The 27,001-nt window shown below is 39.4% G+C and overlaps 1 protein-coding gene and 1 pseudogene across 1 annotated transcript; one reads left to right on the top strand and one right to left on the bottom strand.

The window, feature by feature from the left end:
- Positions 1 to 7,102: 7,102 nt before the first annotated feature.
- On the bottom strand, positions 7,103 to 7,251 carry LOC123325269 (annotated as a pseudogene).
- Positions 7,252 to 10,743: 3,492 nt separating this feature from the next.
- On the top strand, positions 10,744 to 14,079 carry XCL1 (X-C motif chemokine ligand 1). Its single transcript, XM_021682877.1, has 3 exons — positions 10,744 to 10,804; positions 12,935 to 13,049; positions 13,917 to 14,079. The coding sequence occupies exons 1-3, from the start codon at positions 10,744 to 10,746 to the stop codon at positions 14,077 to 14,079; spliced, it is 339 nt and encodes a 112-aa protein (XP_021538552.1).
- The last annotated feature ends 12,922 nt before the right edge of the window (positions 14,080 to 27,001 follow it).

Genomic DNA, 27,001 nt, shown 5'->3' with positions numbered 1-27,001 from the left:
TTATGTCAGAATGATGGGAGAATTGCTTTGGGTCAGGTGGACTTTTGGTGGCAACTGAAAAATCAAAGTATGTTTACTTATTTTCACAGTACTCACTGGCAGCACCTGCCAAACTGCTTAGAAACTCCCGGGAACATGCACAGGCTACTCCCTCAGTTCATATTAGCACATGCGCTCTCTCTCTCTTCTCTTTAATTATCCTGAACTTAAAGATAAAAATGTATCCACAAACTGTGTAATTTTCTTAACATCATTTTCCTAATTGCATTATTGTCTTATAGACTGTGGTCTAATTTACGTGGCAAAAGAGAAAGAACATGGTTACAAATTAGACTTGTAAACTGTATGTTATCTGAGTATTTATATGTTATCTGACATAATATTACCAATTTCCACCATATTTCCATGAGGTTGATAGAGGTAAACATAGGAGCACCGGGTCACTGAAAGGCCTGAATGAATGGCTGAGTCCTCAAAGCTAGTTTGTGGTAGAACCTCTCCTGATATTCATGGCATAGAGTTTCTTTTATTCTCTTTTCAGTGGTATTTCTTTGTGATAAATCACCTACTTAATAAGTAAGGAACCCACAGTAAAGTAATAATAAGTAGCGTTCTGTTCATTATTGATTTGGTGAGAGTCCCCAAAGAAAACGTCAGAACTACAAGATACTTTTCCATCATAGAAACTCCTAGTCCAGATGTCAGATCAGATAAGAAAACTAAAATGTTTTATTTGTGTTTTTAAGCTGAGGTTTTCTGTTAGCAAGGATAATCTTGAGGTTTGCAGGAAGTATTTGTAGTTCCTGTCAGAAATTAGAACTGCATAAATATGAATATAGCTAGGATCCTTACTTTTTATGTATAACTAGCATTGCAATAGTCAGAAAACTGAGTAGAAAAATAGTTGTAATAAAATGACAAAGTACTCTCACTGATAAAAAAGAAAGGTACAAACATTCCAATGGAAATGGACAAAAATAGGAAAAGGCAACTCATAAAAGATTATTAACATCACTAGTAGTCAAAGCAATTAAAATTGAACAGCAATAAGATATAACCTTTAACCTTTCTTGCATAAGTTTGCAATGGTTAAAATGGATGCTAAAAGCCAGTGTTGGTAGATTTGGGAAAACAGGTACTTTCATGCCTTACCGGTGGGAGTGTATATCAGCTCCTATTTTGACCTTACTCTAAGCTGCAGTTTCATACATTATACATAAATATCCATGAATTGACTTTCTTTTTTTTTTTTTTAAGATTTTATTTATTTATTTGACAGAGAGAGAGAGACAGCTAGAGAGGGAACACAAGCAGGGGGAGTGGGAGAGGGAGAAGCAGGCTCCCCACCGAGCAGGGAGCCTGATGCAGGCCTCGATCCCAGGACCCTGGGATCATGACCGGAGCCGAAGGCAGATACCCAGTGGATCAGTGGACAAGGAATGACCATTGAGAGTTATCTTATGTGGCACAAATTTGCCAGCAAGCTTCATTTTATATATTCAACCTTTGCACTACTTCTTAAGAAAGCAGAATGTATGAAAGTAAGAGACCATCTTGTACAAATTTCTTGGAGGGAATTTATGACAAAGAGATACACAGAAAAGTATACAAAGTTTGAAGACATGTATATTCTTTCTCTGTGGTCTAGGGTTAAAAAAAGAAGGAAATAACCCAGGATTAGCAATAGGGGAGTAGTAGTGCATCAGAGAGTACCTGACAGGGCGCTGGTTAAGAGTTGGCGTTGGAATATTACAGACCTGGGTTTGAATCTTCACTTTAATATCACTCGGCTTTGTAATTGTGAGTGAATTACTTAACCTATCCTAGCCTCAATTCTCTCATCTATAATATGTAAATAATAACTCTACTCAATTCATTATATTGCTATAGGGATTAAATGGGCTAATGCCCTTAAATGCTTAGCCACAAACCTCACACACTGCAAATGTACAATGAATCTTCAGCCATCGAATGCTATAGAAAGATGGTAAAGGGATATAACATACACAGGCATATCATACCTAGAAAGATGTTTGGAGGAAGGTCTATCAACAGTGGATAATTTGTTATCTCTGGGCAGTGGGATTTAGGTGAATTTTTCTTCTTTAACTTTTCTATAGTGTCTGATTTTTTTTTTTTACAACAATTATACTGTTTTTATCAGAAAAAAATATAACAAAGCTATTTTAATTTAGAGAAAAAACTAAGTATAATTTAAGAGATGTTGTACTTGGAGCATGTTTTAAAGAAAGCAATAGTCATTGTAATCTTTCCTTTATTTTTGTCCTTTAAAAAAATGGAACCTCGTGGCACAATTGGATTAATCACAGTTGCATGACTGTGGCAGGGCACAGTAGGCCTTAATTGCTCTTCTTTCCAGGCACAGATCTAGATTACATTTCACAGATGCAACCCCCTTCTCCCACTCTATCCTTGTGTCTAAATGGGACCAGATAACTAGTTCTTACCCATGAAATGGGACCAAAGAATAAGTATCACTTCCAGGTCAAAGTAGTTAAGAGTAGGTGTGCCTTTTCCCTGGTCTTCTGTTCCCTGTCTTGTAGCTGGAAGACAAGGTCTCCCAGGCCCTAAGGGCTGGTTTTGCCCAAAGGTGGAAGCAGCTTAGATTCCTGAAACACCTTTTGGAGGAGGACCTCTGAGAAAGACAACTGACCAGGCACTTCTGCATTGATTTTTGTGTGAGTGAATAATAAACTTTTTCAGTGTTATGCCACTGAGAGTTTGAGCTCTTTTGCCATAGCAGTTGGTCTAATTTGAGTCATACCGTTATACGTCATCCACTTCGGTCTATATATGACCCTCTTTTATTCAGTTAATTAAACTGTGTAATGTACCACCACAAACCTATCCCCAATCTAAAGACTTGAACATTCCAAATAACTTGTATCTTTGTGCTCCTTCCTTTTGATATTATCTAAGTATATACCTAAACCTATATCTATCTATATAGAGGAGTAGAGTTTCTGGAGCTACACAGTATGCAAATGTTCAGCTTTACATAATAACGCCAAACTGCTTTTCTAACTGTTGTACCAGTTTCTAATGCCATGAGTAATGGATGTTGCTCTATATCTTTGCCATCACAGAAGTATTATCAAACTTCTTAATTCTGGTCATTTGAATGGGAATAAAATGGGTTCGTGCCATGGTCTTGATTTACATTCTCATGATCACTAGTGAGCTGAAGCCAAGGTACTTCTGAAGAAAAAGATAAAAAAGAGGGCTTGCCCTACTAGACATTAAGGTTAAATTATAAGACTATAGTAATTCACATAGAATGCTGTGAATCACGGATATCCAAATTACCAATGGAACAGACTAGAGAATATAGAACAGATGCACATATACATGGACCTTCGATACATGACGGTAGTGTGGGACAAAGAGAAACTACTCCATAACCAGAGCTAGAAAATTCAGTTATCCAAAGAGAAAAAAAAATGCATTTGTATCTCCATCTCACATCACATACAGAAATAACCACCAGAAAGGTTAAAAATTTAAGTGTCAAATGCAAGACTTTAAAACTTTTAGTAGGTGTCAGTCTTTCTGACTTTGGGGAAGGGGAAAATTTATTTATTTATTTATTTATTTATTTATTTAAAAGATTTTATTTATTTATTTGTCAGAGAGAGAGACAGAACACGAGCAGGGGGAGAGGCAGGCAGAGGGAGAAGCAGGCTCCCTGCCGAGTAAGGAACCCGACGTGGAACTCGATCCCAGGACCCTGGGATCATGACCTGAGCCAAAGGCAGCCACTTAACTGACTGAGCCACCCAGGCGTCCCAGAAGGGAAAAATTTATTAAGGTGCAAAAAGCAACAACCATATAATAAAACATTGATAAATTTGATTACATTAAAATCAGTATTTTTTGGTTATCAAAGACATGATAGAGAAAGTGAAAAGACAAGCTACTAACTGAGAGAAAATACTTGCAAACCTGCAATTGACAAAGAATTAGTATGGTGAATACATTAAGAATTTTTACATACTCATACTAAAATGAGAAACTCTCCAAAAATGGAATATTACACAAATATGCATTCTACAAAGACATTTTTATGTAGATTATCTGTTATGTATGATGAAATACAAGTTAATCTTTTTCAGATGAATCAAAATATTTAGACTAAAAAATAAAAAGATATATAGTATTTCCTTATTTGTACCCTTCATACTTATATCTTCTTCCCTCAAAAGTGAATGTTTTTCTTCAAAGATGGATTCTACCATCCCATTGTGTGGTCACACATATATAAGTGGTACTGATGTTCCAGAGTACTAGACTTCACAGGTGTAAATGTTTATGTTTGCTTGTGCTTATGTACTCTTATGCATTTACATTTATTCTGAATATATTAATCCAGCACCTTCTCTGCATCAGGCATTGCCTTAGACTCTGAGGAATGAAAAGGACAAAAAATTTCTGGAAGGAGATGGAAAATGTTAAAAATCCACGAGTAAATTATATGGTTATACTACATGGTGCTAAGTACCATGCATAGAAATAGAGCAGCAAGGAGAGATCAAATGATACCAGAATTGGTATGTGGGTTTTCAATTGGGTGGTCAGGAAAAGCCACAATGAGAAAGCAATGGGAGTAGGCCATGCTTATGTCTGTGGGAAGAGACCATCAGGCAGAGTAAACAGCTAGTGAAAAGTCTCAGAGGCAGGAGCCTGGCTGACATGTCTGAGAAATAGCAAAAGGTCATTGTGACTGCAGTGGAGGTTATAAGGGAGAAAGAGTAGCAGGAGATGATGTTAGAGAATGAGTGAGAGGAAGGCACAGGTCATGGAAGCATTTGTAAGCCCTTGTAATGACTTTGGGTGCATATATATTTATAATTTTATATCCTCTTGTTGTGTTGGCCCCTTTGTCATTATATAATCACCTTCTTTGCCTGTTGTTACAGGCTTTGACCTAAAGTCTATTTTGTCTAAGTATAGTTACCTCTTCCCTCTTTTGGATTCCTGTTGCATGGAATATCTTCTTTCATCCCCTTACTCTGAGCTGATATCCTTAAAGCTGAGGTGAGGCAACACATAGTTGGGTATTTTTTTTTTAATCCATTCAGTCATTCTATGCCTTTTGATTTGAGAATTTAACCCATTTACATTTAGAGAAATTATTGATGGGTAAGGACTTACTAATGCCAACTTCTTTTCCCCTGGTTGTTTTGTAGTTCTCTTGTTTCTTTCCTCCTCTCTTTCTGTATTTCTTTTTCTTTTCTTTTCTATTTTTTAAAGTAGGCTCCACAGCCAGCATGGAGCCCAGTGTGGGGCTTGAACTGAGATCAAGACTTGAGCTGAGATCAAGAGTCAGACGGTTAACTGACTGAGACACCCAGGTGCCCCTCTTTCTGTATTTCTTTGTGAGTTAATGATTTTTCTGTGATGGTATCTTTTGATTCCCATCTCTTTATCTTTTTTGTGTTTACTATAGGTTTTAGCTTTGTGGTTACCACGAGGCTTGCATAAAACATCTTACAGATGTAACAATCTACTGTAAACTGATAACAACTTCAATTGCACATTAAAACTCTATCTTTTTATGCTTTTATGTCATAATTTGCCTTTTTTATATTGTGTATCCATTAACAAATTATGATAGCTATACTTATTTTTAATACTTTTGTCCTTTAACTTTTACACTAAAGTGATTAACACATATTGGAGCACCTAAGTATATTAAATAATGCTAAGAGATCTGCAGGGAGAAAGAGCCAACAATACAGTAATAGCAGGGGACTTCAATGCTCGATTTCAACAATGGATAGATTATTGAGACAGAAAGTCAATAAGAAAACATTGGACTTGAACTACCCTTTGGACCAAATGGACCTAAGAGACATATACAGATCATTCCATTCAACAACAGCAGAATACACATTCTGCTCAAGAACATGCAGACCATTCTTTAGGACAGATTATATGATAGGTCACAAAACAAGTCTTGGCACATTTGGGAAGACTGAAATCATACCAAGAATCTCTTTTGACCACAATAGTATGAAAGTAGAAATCAGTAACAGGAGGAAGATGGAATATTTACAAATATGTGGAAATTAAATAACAAGCTTCTGAGCAAACAATGGGTCAAAAAGAAATCAAAAGGCAAATTTAAAAATATCTTGAGATACTATGGACTCTGAGAAACAAACTGAGGGTTCTAGAGGGGAGGGGGGTGGGGGGATGGGTTAGCCTGGTGATGGGTATTAAAGAGGGCACATACTGAATGGAGCACTGGGTGTTATATGCAAACAATGAATCATGGAACACTACATCAAAAACTAATGATGTAATGTATGGTGATTAACATAACATAATAAAATAAAATTTAAAAAAATCTTGAAACAGCTGAAAATGGAATCACAAAGCTTAAGAGATACAACATAAGCAGTTCAACAGATGCAAATCAATAGATGCTGTAAATCACATTAATAGAATGAAAGATAAAACTCATACGACTATTTCAATAGATGCAGAAAAAGCATTTGGCAAAATTCAAACATCCTTTCATGACTAAAAATTCTCAGCATATTGCATGTAAAAGGAATGTACCTCAGCATAACAAGGCCAATAATGACAAGCCCACAGCTAACATCATACTTAATGGTGAAAAGTGGAAAGCTTTTCTTCTAAGATCAGGTACAAGACAAGGGTGTCTATTCTTGCCACTTTTATTCAACATAGTACTGGACATACTAGCTAGTACAATTAAGCAAGAAAAAGAAATGAAAGGCGTCTAAATTGGAAATGAAGAAGTAAAATTGTCTCTGTTTGCAGATGATATGATATATAGAAAATCCTAAAGACTGTCAAAAAACTGTGACAACTAACAAACAAATTCAGTAAAGTTGCAGGGTACAAAATCAACATAGAGAAATTAGTTGTGTTTCTAAACACTAACAATGAAATACTTGAAAAAGAAATGAAGAAAACAATCCCCTTCACAATAGCATCAAAACCAATGAATACTTAGGAATAAATTTGACCAAGGAGGTGAAAGATCTGTACACTGAAAATTATAAGACATGGATGAAAGAAATTGAGGAATACAGATAAATTGAAAGATAGTCTGTGTTCATGGATTGGAAAAATTCTTATTCATTTACTGTTGGCCATTCGTATGTCTTTGGAAAAGTGTCTATTCAGCCTATTTTTAATTAGCAATAATCGCGCCTCGGATAAACCTCATTGGCTACGATACTGCCACTGCGCAAAGCTCAGCCTATTTTTAATTGGATTATTTGTTTGTTGTTGTTGTTGTTGTTTTGCTAATGAGTGGGTTGTATGAGTTCCTTAATTTTTTGATATTAACCCCTTATCAGATAGATGGCTTGCAAATATTTTCTCCTATTCTGTAGCCAGCCTTTTCATTTTGTTGATTGTTTCTTTTATTATGCAGAAGCTTTTTAGTTTGGCATAGTCCCACTTATTTATTTTTAATTTGCTGCTTGTGCTTTTGATGTCATGTGCAAAAAGTCATTGCCAAACCAGTGTCAAGAAACTTTTCTCCAATATTTTGTCCCGGGAGTTTTATGGTTCCAGGGATTAGATGTAAACGTTTAATCCATTTTGAGTGAAATTTTGTGTGTGGTTTAGGTTAGAGGTCCAATTCCATTCTTTTACACATGAATATCCAATTTTCTCAGCACCATTTATTGAAGAGACTACCCTTTCCCCTACTGAGTAGTCTAGCCTCACTTGTCAAATACTAACTCGCTACATAAGTATGGGTTTGTTTCTGGGCTCTTGATTCTGTTCCATTGGACTATATGTCTGTCTCTATGCCAATACCATACAGTTTTGATTACCATAGTATTGTAAGATATTTTGAAATCAGGAAATGTGATGCCTCCAATTTTTTTCCTCAGGATTGCCTTGGCTATTAAGGATCTTTACTGATCCCACGTGAATGTTAAGATTGTTTTTTTCTATTTCTGTGAAAAATGACATTGGAATTTTGATAGGAATTGTATTGAATCTATCAACAGCTTTGGATAGTATGGGCATTTTTAATAATAATTTTTCCAATATGCTAAGTAAATATTCAGCCATTGGTCACATTGTCTATTTGGGAGAAAACCACAGACACAATTCCTGGCTTTGTGTTTGTAGACGGTCAATCTTCACTTAATGTACCATCACCCTAAATATGGTCTTTGAAGAAGAATTCATTTATTGAAAACTATTTGGTGAAAGTCCCACTACATAACAGACATTCTTCTAATGCCAGGGACCCAGTGAAGACCAAGTCAAGTTCCCCACTCTTAAGGAGCCTGCCATCTAGTGGGAGATGCAGAAATATAATTGAGTAGGGCAATAAAATAAGATTAGTGATAGAACAGTGGTGGAGACAAACACACAAGCACAGAGGATGGCACAACTTAATTTTATCTAGAGGATTCAGGAAAACTTGTAGGAAGGGGAGCAGTTTACAAGTAGGGAACTGGGACGGACATTCTAGGTAAAGGAAGCAATATGTGGGGGGGTATAAGAGAGGACAGGATATTAGGTTGAATGCATACACGTTTGTCGAGGCTGGGGGTTTGGGAGCGTGTGTGAGGGTTGGAAAGTGAGTCTAAAAGGAAAAGCAGTGTTAGATCATGAACAACCTTGTATAGGACAATAAGAAATTTGAAATAAATTCTGTAGGCAATGGAAATTGGCAAAGTGGTTCTCAGTAGGGAAATAACATGATTAGATTAAGGCATTAGAACAATTAACTCTGGCAATATTGTGGAGAATAGATTGGAAAGGGAGGACAGCCGATGCTGGGAAACCAGTTGGTCTACTGCAGTGGTCCTAACAAGAGATGATGAGGGCCTGCCTAGAGCAGTGTGGAAAGAGAGGAACAGGCCTATTGAAGAGCTACTTAGAAGGTTTACTTAGTACAGCTTTGTTGAGGATGACATATGAATGGATAGCAATGAGTCTAAGATGACCCCAGGTTCCATGTTTGGAAGTTGGATAGAAAATAGCATATTTCTCCGTGTCAGGGAGTAATAGGAGGAAAAGAATTTTGAGTGGAAAGATGTGTTCAGATGTTAAGGACTGATGGTATAGCCAGGTAGAGAGAGAGAACTAAAAACCACTCTGAGGTCCAGAGTGAAGTCTGGCTGGAAAATTAAATGCCATTAATGAAAAATCTCTTAGAGGTTAGCCTGTAATTTTCATGGAAGTATAGGAATTCATTTTTGTATCCCTAATAGCAGTGGCAAATCCTTTTAGCTGCTTGTGCAAACACATAATTAAGAAATACATTTTATAGATACCTATGTAAAGCAAAACCAGACAAAACAACAACAAACTGAGTGCCAGGAAGTTGCAACTGATATAATCAGACCCTGCTAGAAGATTGCAAGTCGAAACTACATTTGGGGAAGACCATATAGTAACATGTGGCAAGAACGGAAAGAGGATCATATGAGTTTGCCAAGTGATCCGACCTCTGGCTATTGGGGGGAAATGACTGAGTATATATTAATGAAAACTTACCTTACAGATGTGATCTATAGAACAGTGGTATAAGGGAATAGTTTAATGTGTATGTGCATATATTTACTCAGATGAGAAACACGAAGTCTATGAAGAACCATGGGAAGATATTTACACTGATGCTAAAACAGTATTTATAATTGTCACAAGTCTGCAAACATATGTCTACCAATAGAGATTTACTGGAAAAAGCATTTATAAATGAAAACTGTCAGAATGATCTGATTATAGATAATTTTCTGTTTCTCTTTTGCTTTTTTTCAAAATAAAGTTCATGTCAAGACAACTTTTCAAAAGGTTTTTATTTTTATTTTATTTTTTAAAAGATTTTTTATTTATTCATTTGAGAGAGAGAGAGTGAGCATGAGCACAAGCAGAGGGGAGGGTCAGAAGGAGAAGGAGAAGCAGACTCCCCGCTGAGCAGGGAGCCTGACACGGGGCTCTATCTCAGGACCCTGGGATCATGACCTGAGCCAAAGGCAGACCCTTAACCAATTGAGCCATCCAGGTGCCCCTCAAAGGTTTTTAAAAGGTATATATTAAGTTGCAATAAACCAAACATGTGCATATAGACATGCTCCAAACACACTTACTTAACTGTTTCTTGGGTATGAGGGGGTGTAAAGAAATGGGAATCACTTGAATGAGGGTAGAGGGGAGAAATGAAAAGAAAAAGAGAGCTGGGAAGCTCAGATTGGCAGCAGTGTCCCTGTGCCCCCCTAAACAGTTGCTCTGGATGGTATCAGGGGCTCGCGAGCCACAGTGGTGGAATCCTCACATCACAGCTGATGTGACATGAGACAGATGGGGGAGCAGGACCACACTGACCACCTCACCCCATTTCCTTACACTGTCCCCGTGCTGGGTCATGGTACCGATGTGGCCTTGGGGCATGTCTGCAGTGGAAGATTTGAATTTCAGCTGGTGGCAGGAGATGAGACAACCACGTTCCTTTATGCACACATTTGGTTTCATTGACACGTTAACCACAGGAGCAGGGGCGAAGACCACAAGGTGTGGGGTTAGTATGAGCGGAGGAAAAGGAACTTTTTCTTAAAGAAAAAAGCATCTGTGCTGCACAGACTTTCCACGATTCCACACCCACCCTGAAAGCCCCCATTCACCACAGGAAGTACGCTGACCACTGGAGGAATAAAGAGGCTTCTAAGAGCAGCCATTCCTCACCTTCTCCTCGCATAGCTCAGCAAGACCTCAGCCATGAGACCTCTCCTCCTGGCCCTGCTTGGCATCTGCTTTCTCACTGAATTCATCGTGGAAGGTAAGTCGAAAGGTTCTGTATGAGAGAGGAACAGATATGCAGGCAGGCGGGTACATATTTGGGGTCTGACTCAGGTTTTGACTGGAGTAAACTGCTTTCTCCAGGGTAAGCCTCTGACTTCCCATGTGCAAAATAGGAATGATAACTTTGAGTTCAAGGGACTTTATAGATTCTGAAGATAGACAGAACTTGCTTACAATCTGGCTCCCACTTTTCATAATTGCGTCATTTGGGGTAAATTTCGCAACATCTGTGGCCCTAAGCTTACATAAGCTGAACATAATGACAGATACTCTCACCTGGGATTAAAATGAAAAAAAAAAAAAAAAAAACCAAACCAAAAACAAACCTAACAATTTAGGAATACTTACCAGATTTCCTCACTAGTAATAATTTCTTGATTAATGTTAGCTGTAGAATGGTGGTGGTGATTATATGTGCCTTTGTAGCTTTTGCCTATTTAATATCAATCTTGATAAATTCTCAAAGATTTTGGAAGTTTAGTCACAATGTGGGGATGAGTTGGAGGTTGTATATTCTGAAGAAAATCAATAATTTCTATTTTAAAAAAATGATTGGGAGCTCATGCCTTCATACCCAGGAAATCAATATTACCTTCGAGTATATGGGAGAGTCTATTACCGCTATGAATATTGTTCCCATTAATGATAAATTTATAAGAGATTTAATTTATAAGAGACCATATGTTAAGTGCTAACAAATAGATCAATGCCTTATACACATTCAAATAAACGTGCAAGGTATACCCAGATGAGACTTAGGTATACTGAGCCTCACCTGACTGTTCTATACATATTTTCTTAAAGGATCATTTTTTTTCTCCAATTGATTGAAGTTTACTTCTCCTTGTGGCTCTGGCAATAAAAGAGAATATCCTTCAAGTATAATTAATGTTTCAGTTAACTCTCCTTTCAACTGCCTAATTTGTAGACTTACTACTTAGAATAGGATATATGAATCTGATCATGGATCCCTAAGGGTGTCTATGAATAGAGGTGGCAAAGTCTGGAATTCCTTGAAATTGTGGGCAAAATAAATATTGATGTAACCAACAACTTTAAGGCTAGTTAATTAGGCCAAATATTGCAATGTGGCTGGCATTTTGCTGAGAAAATAGGTCTGCTGTTTGGTGGGAACCCAGGTATGGTTAGGGGCAGCGACCCTCTGTTGGAGACACAGGAGGACTGCAGACACTTGGGTCACTTCCCAAGCTTCCTCCTTGAATGACCTCTATGAGTCCCACTGGGGCTTAGCCTCTATGTACAACTGTGGGCAAAGCAATCTCTGCTCTGATTCAGCTCTGCAACAGGAGTGAACATGATGGTTTCAGTGATAACACTACTGAGAATAAGAAGGTTTGGGCGTTTAGAGTCTAGTAGGATTCTTTGGGTCTTGGGAGTCCATGTTAGGTACTTCTCAGAGAAAAATATTGTTTCCTAAGTAGTGAGAGAACTACAAGAAAAGATCTCTGTCTTTCACTGGGGTGAAAGACAGTTGAGCATTAAACATAAATTGGCAAAGATGGGGGGTAAAGAATGTGTGGACGACATACTGGGAATGCTGGAAAGGAGGCATGAAGAGGGGCACAGCTAGCTGACAAACACCTTATATTTAGTTTCATGTTCAGAAAAAGCCTTCTGATATCAGCAACACCATAGATCAAACTTGATCCTCATCAGCTGTTACTTTAGATGCTTTTTAGCTGAATATTTCCCTGAGAAGCAAATACCAGTCATTTTACCTTAGGAGAAAATCAGCACCTAGAAACCGTGATTAGATTCTACCAAACCTTTAATATTATTAACTCTCCCAAGTTATTTCCCCTTCTCCAATGTAAGATTGTTCTCTGAATTGAAGTTTAGAAATCCCCTTGTGTGTGGGGGGGGTGGATTTCTGTTGAGGATGAACAGTTTATGAACTCCATCCTTTATATATCTTACACCTTAACATTTAAGATAACACATGTGCCTCTTCCCACATTTTAATGTTGCCTTCCCCAAATTACTCTTTATCACATCACTCTTTGTTATTTTATTTATAGCACTGTAACATTTATACTCTTTGAAATGATAATTTATTTTTGTTTGTCTTCTTGGTTTTCTTTACCAGGTGTGGGGAGTGAAGTCCTAGAAAAGAGCATCTGTGTAAGTTTAACGACCAAGAGACTACCAATTAAAAACATCAAGACCTACACCATCAAGGAGGGCTCCATGAAAGCAGTAATGTGAGTTTGTCTCCCCAAAAGCTGGGCTTGATGGGACACAGTGTATAGAAATGCTGCCTTCCTCAGGAAGCTGGCATGGGGGAAGACCTCAAGTGAACCAATAGCCCCTTTGTTTTTCCAATTAACCATGTCTTTATGTAGCACCAAATAGCAATTATTGAAAAAATTTGACAGTCAAATAAAGAATATCATCCTCTTTTCTGATTTAGTTTAGCAGGAGAATCTGACTGGGAAACGGATGAATATTGTGCTCAGTTCTGAGGGTTAGGTTTAGAGATGGCTGGTGTGGCTCAGGATTTGACCATATAACCACACTGGTATAGGATGCTTCTCAACCCATCCCTTCTCTTTCCTTATGGTGTGCTAGAGTAAAGTAGAGTGCCATGTTTTATCAGTTACCATATCTTAAGGAAATGTGTGAAAAACTAGCTACATAGTACCATTCTCTTTCCAGGATCTCATTTTCAGAATAGTGGCTCTTCCCAACACATAATTGCAATTTTACCCAAAGAGATTAAATAAAGAAATCACCTCTGTCCAGGAAACAAGATGAGTGTGTTTAGATGTGAAAAGGAAGATATATGTAATAATTGAACTAGATGACCTCAAATGTCCAGTGTAGTCACAACATTTGGTAGCTTGGATGGAAAAAGGAGTCTGAGAATTATGATGAATAAAGGAGCTAGGTATTACCTGGATGTATTTCTCTTTTGTGTTAAAATAGATGGCAGGAGAAAGGTTTTCATTTATGGTGTCAAGGTTTTGAGAATAATTTCTGCACATAACCTCTTATATCTGGTCTGATCTTAACTCCTGGTTCCAAGGCTATGAGGACGTGACTAACTCTATCTTTTCCTTGATTTGCAGATTTATTACCAGACGTGGCTTTAAAGTCTGTGCTGATCCACAAGCTGGCTGGGTGAAAAAGGCAGTAGAAATTGTGGACACGTCTACCAGAAGAAACATGAAACAGACCAAGCCTACAGGAGCCCAACATTCCACCAATACAGCTGTGACCCTGACTGCATAGTGGTCTTCTGGCCCCTCGTTTCCTCACTAGCCAGCCAGCTCATTTCCCTTTATAAACTCCTGGACTAATTAGATTATATTCACTTTTTATAAAAGTGCTGCATGAACCAACTTATTTTCTTGTATTTTTATTTTTTATGTCTTTCATATTCATTTAGATGTTTTAATTAATAAATATTTATTACTGAGAATAATCTCAAAGTCTATTCATTGCATATTGGGAAAGATAATATATCATTTATGCTCTGTCTCTGTCCTAACTGTCCCTCCCATTGACGGTATTCATGATGGGAGAGATTTTGGCCAGTGTTTATCAGAGATGAAAGCTATAGTCATCATTCTTAGGTTCCAGCTTGCAAGTGACAATTGTGACAATGTGACAAGTGACAATTGTGACAACGGCAACAATTTAAGAACTATTTCAACCTGTCTTCATAATAGAGTTCTATTTATGAAATAGGGGAGAAAATAAGCCAACTGTCATTGCATTTCCATTCTGAGGGTCCACTTCTCAAAAATGGCTTCACTCATGTTTGATCTCTAGCAGATTCTCTTACCTCTCTGTGTTTCTTTTGGTTTCCTATGAAAGGACACAAACACAGGGCTTGTCAGTTCTTTCATTTGTCAAGGTAGCAAAGGTTAGACTTTTGGTGAAAAGATATTTTATTCAAATAACAGTCATTGCTCTTTGAAATGGGCAATGACCTTGCTGTCTTCCCGTGTTGTCTGTAATTGTCACTACTTTATCATACTAGGCATGCCTGGCTGTCAGTAAGCTTTTAAATACCTCAAACACTGGCATCCTGGAACATTTCTTGAATGTGATCACAACTTGCAGTAAAGTTTTAATTAAATGTTCATCTAGGCATTCGCAATATCCCAGACTCATGCTCTGTTATATTTTCATTAAATTGCCAGTTTGATTCATGTTTATGCCTATATACTATCCACGTAGCCCATGATGCATACATCCAGTTCTTTGTGACTCTAACTAGTAAGAACTAACTGTGCCTTGATCATTTCAAGGGAAGAGGGAGTACTTACTACTCTCTAGTCCTCAGGGGGCACTCAGCAATATCAAATGCTTTCAGAGATTAACTGAGGGCAACTGGTTGGAATCTGCTCACTTCTAGTCATCCAGCTAGTGAGCCAGAGTGGGCTCCATTAGAAAGTCGCTTCCTAGCAAAAGGTGGGCCCATCTATCCTTTCCCGCTTCTATTTGCCCACAATAATTTTCAAAGCTGGCTTAAAGAAACAAGGACTAAGAAAAAAATACTTGCTTTATGAGGGGTGACAGATGGCAAAGTCATAGAGGAGGAACGGAATGGATTCTTGACTGAGGTGTGTATTTGATTTCCCAAATGTGTCCCAGACCCTAGAGGTTTCCATGATGTAATAATAATATGACAAACGGAAGAATATGGGTATGCACATCTTGTTAACTTACCACATTATCGAAGGTGGTGCTGTATGATGTCAAGGGATTTCAGCCAAGTAGTGTACATAACTTTTAACTAATTGACTGGATGTTTTGAATTCATTTGTGTAGGACCTGAGTTTTCTAACTATACTCTGGTGGTTTATTGGATTTTAATTCAATTCAATTCAAAGAAATAATGTAAGAAGAAGAGATCTCAGAATATTATTTTCTTTTTTTTAGGGGCTGCGACCATTATTTGTGCTCCTATGACATCTTGTACTTACCTTTAACCAAAAATTTAGGATTTGTACTGAAATTGCTCATTTGTCTCTCTGTGTCTCCCCCACCCTCCCGCCATCCCCGCAATTAGACTGGAAGCTGCTTGTATGTATTATTCAGAGCTTAGGATAGAACTTTAGGGCGTCAGTTAATATTTGTTGGATGGATGGTGGAAGAACACATGTTAGCTTATTTCCTTCATTCTACGTCTACTCTTTTATAGTTCTAAAATTATATTTAACTCAAAATAAACTTTTAAAAAAGATTTTATTTATTTATTTGATGGAGGGGGGAGAGAGGAAGGGAGGGAGAGAGGAGAGAGAAAACACAAGCAAGGGAAGCGGGAGAGGGAGAAGCAGGCTCCCCACTGAGCAAGGAGCCTGATGTGGGGCTTGATCCCAGGACCCTGGGGTCATGACCTGAGCTGAAGGCAGATGCTTAGCTGACTGAGCCACCCAGGAGCCCTCAAAATAAACTTTTTTTTTTTAAAACGATGTTCAGTTCAGCAAACATTTTGGGGTACTTTCTTTAGGGCAAGCACTGTGTTAAGCTCAGGATATATCAAGATAAGTAAAACAGCATTTCTGCCCTCGGGAACTCACAGTCTAGTGGATGAAACTATGATGTAAGCAAACCAACTGCAGTACAGGGCTTAAAACAGGAAATAATATAAGCATGTTCAAGAAACAGAGATAGCATGGAGAAGGGAACGATTATCTTGGGAATGTACTCTCAAAGGATTTCTGATTTTATATAAAATTATGAATTATTATTATTCATAAAAAATGCCGGGAAGATGCACCTTTAGTTGGTTTGAAGAAAGATGTTGTTACATGTTTTTCTCTGCACTAGGAAATTCCTCACTGTGATTATAATATTTGTATAGTATTTTATGCTTTTCTAGGTATCTGATGTAACAACACAGTGAGTCTAAAACTGTCACTATAATTTAATTGGTGAGAAAATGAGCCACACAGAGATTGAATGTCTTGGCTAAGAGCACAGAGTTACTGAGAAACTGAACCTAATCTCAGAATCGACTTTCCATGCTATCCCAGCCTCATGAAGGAGAGTGGGGTGCAGGAGTCCCCCTAGCGTGGAGGTAAAATAGGAGTTCTCAGAGCATGGCCACATCATCCCATAAGTCTCAGAATTTTTAAGGTAACTTATAAGTATTTGAAGACCATAACAAGCACTTCCCATTTGATTTTTTCCTATGCAATTATTTTAAAAATGTTTTTTAATTTATCAAAATAACACATGAATGTAGTCAAAAGTTTAAATAGTACAAAAGGACCACTAAGGAAACCCACAGTCTCCTGCCCTGTTCTTTCTCTTTTTTAATCTTCTTCTTCATAGACAACTGCTTTTCACTCTTTTAGCTGATGATCGTCCTCATAGTCACCTTCAAATCACCAAGAGTTGCACGCCACTATTTCCTGGGTTGTCAATTTTGGACATGATCTGTGGCTGCCTATATGAAACGTTAGGACCTAGCTCACTTAGTCCCAACCTTCTGCCATTGTCTCCATAGGATTATGTCGATATTTCCAGTTAGTTATGTTGATAGCTTTAAGTAATATACGTATTCTTTATTTCTTGTCCTGTCAACTGTGGACAGCATTTCTTGACTTTGCATTTGCAATACTGTTCTGTTTTCTATAGCAAATACTTATATAGTTTTTACTCTGTCACCAGCACTAGTTAATTGCTTTACAAATGTTAAGACATTTATCACATAACTGACCTCAATTAAAGACAAAACAACTAGCACATGAAAACTGTGAGGGATATAGTTCAGATGTAAACCCCTGGAGGTGTGGTCCAAGTTCATGCTGTTGAGGGCTGTGTCACGCTAAATTCCTCTCTTCAGAAGCCAGTCCCCTGAAGACCAAACCACACATAAAGAACCCATGAAGAGAGTAGCAGGCCTACATAATATCTTCGTCTAGCCAATTAATTAATTAGTTCATTCAGTAAGCATTTATTGAGGGTCTACTCTGTGCCAGAAACTGAGGTGCGGCAGTGAGCAGAACAAAGTTCCTCCTCTCACCAAGCTTACCTTGCGATAAAATGTGCCCTATCTCTTTCTCCAGGATTCTTCCATCAACTCAATCAACAGATGTTTATGGTGCCTAACGCACGCAGTCTGGACGCTTTGCTGGGCTCTGGGATGCAGTGCGGAAACCGGACACAGTCTTTACCTGCGGGAAGCTTACCCGGCTAAGCAGACAAGTTCACCACAATGTCACCCGGGCGCTGAGAGGGAGACCGGAGAGCGCGCTATGGACGCGCAGGCGCAAACCTGCCCAGGCTTCAGCCTGCGGAGGGGGGCAGGACCAGCTCGAAAGTAGCCTTCAGCCTGAAACCGAGGGATGAGCCATTTATCCAGGGGGTTTCAGTGCATTCCAGGCAAAAAGAACAGCAGCCGTGAAAATTCCTGCAGGCCAGAGAGATGGGTTAAGGAAATGCGCATGGTTTCTTACGACTGGCCAACGGAGGGACAAAGTGAAGGTTAGAGAATAATGGGGGTGAGGACAAAAGTGAGGGAGAGAGATGGAGAATTTCCCCAGGGCTTTGCCAGCTAGAGCAGGAGTGTGCACTTCATGTTACAGGCTGTGGGAAATGACACTGCTTGCCAGGTGCAAAGTGAAGTGCAGAGAATGAGATGGGGGCTGGGAAGCCAACTGGGAGCGGGCTCTGGACCTGGTGACTTTTGAACTTGGCCTGGCATGGTGTGACACATTTTCACTTTTCCTCTCGGGCCTTTTCTGCTTAGCCAGCGTGCGCATCAGCGATGCTTGATTGCCCGACTCTGGTGGGTGGCTCAGTGGCATGCCAAATGCCTCAGGCCAGCTGCTTCGTTCCAGATTCCTTGGCTGGGCGGAGCCAGGGCTGGGATGGGAAAAAACCGCATTTGCAGAATCACCTTATTATTTGCATTATTTATTGGCTAAGGCTGGATCAGTGGGACCAAGAGGAAGGAGGAGGCAGGGCTGGGAAGCAATAAACTTGATATTACTGGGGTTTTAGAGATCCACAGACCAAGCTTTTTCTGATTTATTTGGTTTCCTGCGTATTTGTTGAGCACTTGGCAGAGTACAAGGGACACAGGATCTAGTCCGCTGTTACGGAGCCCATGATCTGGTGGGGAGAAAGTGCAGTCCCCAAAGCCATTCCAACTTGGATATTCCTGACAGTGCAGCTCAGGGCTCCTCTCCTCTCAGAGAGCTTTGTGATGTCCCGAGCCTGGGTGACGGCCCTCTCATGTGCCCACTCAGCCCCTGGGCTTAGCTCTATTGTGGCTCATTTCACTCTGAAATACCAATTACTTTTCTTTGTTTCTTGTCTTACTTCGTACATAGTCAGGGTAGGGACTGTGAATTTGATCCCTCTGTATCTAGTGCCTGGCATAATGCCTGGGACATCACAGGCTTCCAGTAAGTTTTTGTGGAATATATACGACATTATGTGAATCTACTCCAGCAGTTATCATAAAAAGCTATAGGCATGCAGAAGAGAGAATAGTTAAAAGTGCCCTGGGGAAGTTCAGAAAAGCTCTTCAGAAGAGGTAATATAAAAATTGTGCCTTTAAACCTGAGAAGGAGCTCTCCAGGAAGAGAAGTTAGAGGTGGGTGTTCCTGCTGGGGAGGGGGGGCACATGAATGGAGGCACGTTGAGGGACACTGCTTATTTTGGGGATGTCTATGGTGTAGACTCAGGGGTCACAGAGGCCAGGTAGCTGAGGCTAAACTGAAAAGCCCCGAGTGCCCTGGAAAAGGATAGGAGTTTAAATGGAACACCCCTTGGGCAGCGTGATCAGATCTAGGTTGGGAATACTAACTTGAGGGAGTAATAAAATGGTTGGGGGTGGAGGGGGTAGTGAGGTGACCACTGCATCAGGCCAGGCTGGAGGAGGTGGTGGCTTGGATGAGGTCCTTGAAGTGGGAATAGGAGCGAGGGGTCTGGGGCAGGACCGGAATGGCTTGGTTAGCAACGGGTGTGTGGGCTGAACCAGTTGGAGGAAGCGAGGCTGCTCTGAGGCTTCCAGTTTGGAAGACTGGTTAAGAAAGACCACAACAGATTGGTAAGATTTTAGTCTAATTTCTGGTGTGGTTACTAATAGATCCTGAAAAACAAAACAGTACAACAACAACAACAACAAAACAGTACCAAGGAGAAGGAGATGAGGAGAAGGATGAGACCTGGAAGAGTAAAAAGACTCTATCAGCCTTAATGCTCAAGTCATTCAGACAAAAGCCCAAACTGCATTTTTATTCCTTTTTGACAGATAATCTCTTTACAAGGATGAGGTAAAAATAACACTGAATATCTGTGAAATTATCTGTGCCCCTTGGGGAAACAAAGGTATACATAAATGGAATACAGTATCTGCTGGGTGAGTCACCAGTGTTATTTTAAGAGAGATTTGTCACACTGCAGTGGGAGGCAAAGAGGAGCAGAGAGATGAATCCGTAATGAGAGAAGGAGAGAAAAGAGGTACAAGAAAAGGTTCTGAGTGGGAATTGGGAGTGACTGTGAGGCGGTGTTTGAGGACAGAGGGTGAGGGAGGAGGCTGAAGGGACGCTTCTTTTTTCCTTCTTTGGGAGGAACTAGTAAAAAATTGGGACAGACTGCTGAGGGGTGGAAGGACAGAGGAGTGAGCTGGAACCTCAGCCGAGAAATAGTTGCCCTTCCCCAGCCTTCCAAAAGAAATTTCAGGCAAATCCAAGTGATGCATGTTGATTTCCGTCACACCGTTTGTCTGAAGTAGTTGCTAAGGCTGTATGATCTGCTTCCTCCCCAAACTTGTGATTTATTTCATCAAGGTGGAATGCTGAATGAGATATTTGGGAGGCAGTTTCACATTCTAGAGTAAGGAAACAAAAGACACATGGCCAGACTGAGATGGTCTTAATCAGAACCACCAGACCCTGTGTGAGGGACGACTGGACTCCATTTCCCTGAAGACTGGATGGGGGAGGGGAGTGTTGGCAGACCAACCCATCATAAGCACTGGGGGAAAGACAGGAGCGAGGGTCTTCGTGTGATCTCTCCCCCACATCCTCACTCTCCCGGGTAGATACTAGCGTGGTGGTTAGGAGTCTTAGCTCTGCCTGGATTTGTATCATGGCTTTACCACTTACTATATAGGTGAGCAAGGGAAAATTTCTCAATTCCTCTGTGCCTTAGGCTGTCTCATTCATAAAATTGGAATAATGATAGTGCTGAAGATAATTGTGAGGGTTAAAGCAGTTAAAACAGGGCTTGGCATAAAGTGAAGGCTCAATAAATGTTAGCTTTTATTATCCCTAGTGGGTAGGGTGGGAAAGGATGTGGTAAAATGGAGGGTAGATGGAAAAGGAATAGATACACTGAGGATGGACAAGATTTCCCGGAAGCTGACATTTACTGGTTGAGACCTCTGTCTCCATCATTTAGGCAAAACTGGATTTAATTTTCTATTTTTTCTCAATAATTGCATCTAACTTATCAAATAATAGTGTGTTCTATGGAGTACTTGTACCAGGAGAACCTTCATTTAAAAAAAAAAGAAAAGACTATGGTCGAATGCATTTAGGAAACGATCATCCATCCCCCTTCCTCTTGGAGAATCATGGCGACAGCTTGTCCAAGTCTCTGAGAAATGCTGTGAAAGGGACAACCAGTAAACCTCACTTATCTCGCTGTGTCCTCAAGTTAACCTGAATACAAAACTCCTTTCCATATACTATTTATTAACATCCCAGGAACACCTACTGAACATAAATTCTTCAAAACGTTGGAGACCAAAAACCTACTCAGATCCATAATCTTGGAAGAACAAATCTACAATCCTTTAACAGCATCACCATGACCAGAAAGAGGAATCTACTCCAGGTCAGCTCACTTCTTGTCTCTGTAACTTGGTGAAGCCTACAGTGCCACTTTGGAAATGTCTGTTATTCTGGATTGTGTGTGTGTGTGTGGGTGTGTGTGTGTGGGCGAGCGTGCGCATGTGAAGTGTTCACAGAGTCTTTGGCTTCTTTATGTTGTAATTAACCAGGTACTGCCTAAAGCATCTACTTACCAGCCCTGGTTGAATATCTACCATGAATGAGATGTCATGCTAGGTACTTTGGGGCCAAAAGGGAATACTTGAAGGATTCTGAACTTTCCTTTTTCAGTGGCTTTGTGGGTGCCCTTCATTATGCCTGGAGTGTGACACTCTGCCTCCGCTTTCCTCCTTCTCCAATCATTAGTGTCCATCTTAGATGCCACCTCCTCTAAGGAACCTCTCCTGTTCTTCCAGTTGGATCTCATTTGTGGCTTTTCTAAACCTCTGGCCTTTTCTTACACCATTCATTTTACTCTGCTTCAAATTGCTTTCATTGTAGATATTTGTGAAGTTTTTATCCCTCAAAAAATTGGAAGTTGTTGGCAGCAGGGACTGCATCTCATTCAACTCTGTATTTCTTGTAGTACCAACAACAGGGCTCTCCCATAGTCTGTGCTCAACATGCAGTTGCTGAATTGGAACTGTTAAAAGGAACATAAGGTATGGTCCATGTCCCTTGAGTTGTTCAGATCACATTTGTGGAGATAATACCTACAAGGGAGGATATAATGACGACAGAAGGTAGAGGTGACTGGTCATCGCTTAGTTAATGGAATGGACTGACTCTGCTCCAGTTGATTGGTTGTGGCTGCCTGACTTTCTGTATTTGATGAGATCTTGAGGCTACTTCTTGGCTAGTGGGAAGAGTGCTGTGGTCAGTTATTGGTGTCTTCCTTGTATTATGAGCTCACTGGTGGCATGCATTCAGATTATGTGGTGATACTGGTATGGTCAACAGTGCATGGGGCTGAGAAGCAGGTTACTATGGGCTGTTGGAGTTGGTTACAGAAAGCTTGTGCCATGGATAAAGATATTTCAACTGGACCATGGAAGAGGAGTAGGTTTTAAAAACCACTGGGGAGAAGTGATATAAGATAAAAGGTGTGGTGGGGTAAAAAATCAAGATATTTTTGTGGATTATTTCATTACTTTGCCTCTTCTAGTAGACTATAAATGTTCTGAAGTCAAGGCCCATTTTTGCTCTACTCATGACTATATAGCAATGTCTGGCCAAGTGCCTGGCACAACGCAAATACTCAGCAGATATATGCTAAATGATCAGCGAGTATGGCCAGGACACTTAAGATGATAAGTAGGATGAATGCAAATGTATCTTAGGAAGGTTTCTTGAGCCTGAAGAATTAACTTTATCTTGCAGTCATTTTGAAGAATTGATCTTATTTAGGGGACAACTTGAGTTCCATGGAGATGTCAGTGGCATCTGAGTGCTATATCACATAGCTGAATTAAGGTAATTCATTTAGATCCATTTCCCATTATTGACCTCATCACAGCATCACACACCTGTACCTGCACCAGTAGGAAATGTAAGTCTCAACAAATTGTGGATGTCCAGACACATTTCTGGGGCTGTTCAGCTGAGGTGGAATCTCCTGGGTGTCTCCTGTTCCCAGAGATAGAGCACTCTCTCCTGTCACAGAAAAACAGGCCATTTGTGAGTTGGGCTGCTAAGCCAGGACACACAGGCATGAGCAGAGAAACCTGCAGCATGAATCCTCTCCTCTGCTCTCATGGTTGGCAACTCACTTTGGGAAGAAGATTCATTTCATTCCTCAGGACAATTCCATGAAAGAGCTGTGCTATTAGACTTCCATGCATGCATGGAAGTGGATATTTATACATCCATGTCATTAACTTTCCACCTGGGCAAAATATAGGCCCTCATGTTTAGTTTTCACTGTAAACAGAAGAGGCAAATAATATTAGTGTAGTGTCATGATTGTTTTAATCACTTTTGTGATTATTTTTCTGCCTTGATTGGAATTCTCTAACTTGCTATCTCATCACAGTGTTAAAATTTTGTCACGTGTTTGGAAGAAGTTGTCTTGGGTTTCAAGGAATCACAATTACTTAAATGTTTCGATGGACAACAGCAGAGGAATCTAATGGTAAGGTGGGCTATACCTTATTGAGACTGACAATCCTTTCACATTTGTCCAAGAAACTGCTCTGTGTATGTTTTGATTAACACTTATATTTACATGATTGACTCTGAAAATACTAAAATTTTATATTCCATGTAATAGATTTGTAATGTTTAGTAAAAAATACGTTGGGAATGAACATTAGATTCTAGAGTGAGTTGTTTAATGTGGCTGGAGTTGTTTCTTGATCTGATAGTGGTTATACCAGTGTGTTTAGTTCATGAACATTCTCTTAGCTGTTAACTTACATATATTTTTTGATATGTGTGTTATAGGTCAATAAAAATTGAAAGAAGTCATCATTTAGTTCCTTCTTTTTCATATATTTAAGGCTGGAATTCATTAAGAATCCACAAGAGTTAAATTTGACAAAATGTAGAGGTAGCAAATTGTTTTAATGGTGGAAGGTTTAAGGACACTAGAAGTGGGAGAAGGTAGCTTACTGCTCATCACATTCACCTTAAACAATTAATTTCATGGAGTTGATATAACATTAATCATAATCACCAGTGTGATTCTAATAATCAAGAGCATCATAGCTAAAGATGAAAGATTAAGGGTTTGGAAATCATTTTCCTCCTAACCAATGAAGTGTTTCTCCATCTATCTTGTCAAAAGCAAGACCAACAGGCAGAGAAAAATTGCATAAAAATGAAAAGATACCAGGACACCTTTGATGTATACCCTTGGCATATTATCTTGATGCCTTGAAAGTAAGAAACAATTTCAAATGCCTCTGTTTACAAATGTCCTTTTTAGAACATTTTTACTTGCATTAATTCACTGAAGCTTCAGAGCAAAAGACGGATGAGATAGGGTAGGAAGGTGGGAATTGTAATGTTTCAAATGAGGAAAAAGAGAAGTAAGATCTTACACTAGGCTGCACAATCTAGGTAACTACACAGCCAGAGCTTCTGACTCTGGTCCAGTTCTGTCTTCTGTGTTCTTTGAGTATTCTGCATTAAATATTTATTATATAAATGTGAATAAAGGTTGTCCAACAAAAAGCACCCACAACCCTTTATTGAGTGTCCATTCCCTATGGAGTGGAGTGCTGGGAGGGGAAGAATCCATAAGTCCTTTCTAATTAATTGCATCTCTCCCTCCAGGCAGGTCCTTTGTTTTCTCAAGTTTGATGGGGTGAGTTTTTTTTTTTTTTAATAACTACAAGCAAAACTGCAGTAACTCTTGCATTAATATTCTCTCTTAAGACACTGGTAAACACTCCGTGTTCAAAGCTCTGATAACCTGAATATGGTACAGAAGTCCATGTTTAAAGATGGGAGGCAAGTCATCCTTAATTAGCACAGCTAAACCAAGGGCCTGTGAATAGATGGGTCAATCTACAAGGATCGTGTGAAGGTATAATGATTTCTAACTCTAGCTACTACCAAATAAACATGATGTATTGCTTCATGCACAAATATATAGTGGTTTTATTATCCTATGTTGAAAAAGGATGCATGAGTGATTTCAGGGTTTGGTTCAAGAGCCTTCACAGCAGATCTTGGGAGAGGAACTTTAGAGATTGCATAGGAATTTACTGGAAGGAATTTAAAACTATTTTGTAAAGATACCTGCAGATTTTGGATGAAAAAGCTTATCTCCTTTTTACTGCTACCCCGTGTTGGTGTACAATGGCAAGCCTGGAATTCTAATCAGCTTTTTTCCTCTTGGGCCATGATGGTGTTAAGATGCATTTTTTTAAACCATCAGGTTCAGTTTGTGCTGAGCCCCAAACTGGAGTTGGGATTGGTTGGCTGCAGGGTACTAACTTCTACTTCTAGTGGTAACCATGGTGATGACTCTCAGCCCAGGTTACATGGCAAATTCCTCTCCTTTCCTCCTGGAACTCTGGAGAGAAGACTGGGGAGCATATTCTTGCTTGTCTTTCTGAGTAATGGGTGGGCTTTTTGGAGGAAGTGCTGTCTTCTATATAGCACCATCTCCACATTCAGAACTTACAAAGGGTTGGACACACCGTGGGGGCTTGGAGGAGAAGTGGATCATGCTCCCATTACTCAAGGTGCCATCTTTCCTTTCTGCTCCTTTCTTTTCTCCCTGGCCATTAATTAATATGCTCAGAGAATTCTGGTTTCATTACCGTGTCCACAAGTACATCTGTATATTTGGAATATTTCTAAGACATAAAGGAAGAGATTGAAGTAAGAAAACTGCAAAAACAGAGTCTCTTGACATTGAGACAAGCTTAGACATAAATAAGTATTTTATTCTTTCCTTGATTACATTTTGTATGTACAACTTTTGAGCCAAAAAAAAAAACCAATTTAAAAAGGTATCACTATCCTCTGATTACACTAATAAATCACATGGATTGCTATGAAGCTGTGTAATGTATTATGCTCTGGAGGAAGGAAGTTTCTGTGATGAGTTGGTGTCATCTATCTTACATATTCTTGCCCTACTAATCTTTTTTTTTTTTTAAAGATTTTATTTATTTATTCATGAGAGACAGAGAGAGAGAGAGAGGCAGAGGGAGAAGCAGGCTCCCAAGGAGCAGGGAGCCCGATGCGGGACTCGATCCCAGGACCCCGGGATCATGACCTGAGCCGAAGGCAGACGCCCAACCATCTGAGCCACCCAGGCGCCCATCTTGCCCTACTAATCTTGATGTTAGATTGGATTTATGTAAGTGCTTGGAATTTCTAATTTTTCTGAAATGTGTTTATTTCAAATTTTAGGATAAGAACGTTGACTTTTTTTTACAGGCTGGAGCAAATGTGAGAAAGCCAAGATATCACAGCTACATTTCTTATTTTTGTATAGCTCTTGCTGATGTATACAGACTCAAAGAATTCAAAATTATTAAGGTCATTAACTCTGATTTAAGAGGAACAGATTAAATAAAACTTTGTCCAGTGGGATCCAATTTAATTGTTTTTCTTGGGAGTCTGTACGATGACTCCACGGCACTGGAGTCAGACAGCCCTGGTCTCAAATTCCAGCTTGCATAATCATTGGCTGTGTGACTTTTACTAAACTGCTAAACCTCTGTGAGCTTCATTGCCTTCCCCTATAAACAAAATGACCCAACTTACATGTTGATTGTGGGAATCAAATGAGGTAAATTGATGAACAAAACAGACAATAGGCAAGGTCCCTGTCCTCATGGAATTTCCTTTCTAGGCGGGGAGGACCACACACACACACACACACACGC

Source organism: Neomonachus schauinslandi, chromosome 6 (assembly GCF_002201575.2).
Source record: "Neomonachus schauinslandi chromosome 6, ASM220157v2, whole genome shotgun sequence".
NCBI lineage: Eukaryota > Metazoa > Chordata > Mammalia > Carnivora > Phocidae > Neomonachus > Neomonachus schauinslandi.
This window is presented reverse-complemented; position numbering and strand designations above follow the sequence as displayed.

Bases quoted from the DNA above. Each gene is read 5' to 3' on its own strand.
- XCL1 (XM_021682877.1), top strand. From the start codon at position 10,744: ATGAGACCTCTCCTCCTGGCCCTGCTTGGCATCTGCTTTCTCACTGAA. The intron at 10,805-12,934 runs GTAAGTCGAAAG...TTTCTTTACCAG, and splicing joins CACTGAATTCATCGTGGAAG to GTGTGGGGAGTGAAGTCCTA. The intron at 13,050-13,916 runs GTGAGTTTGTCT...CTTGATTTGCAG, and splicing joins GGCTCCATGAAAGCAGTAAT to ATTTATTACCAGACGTGGCT.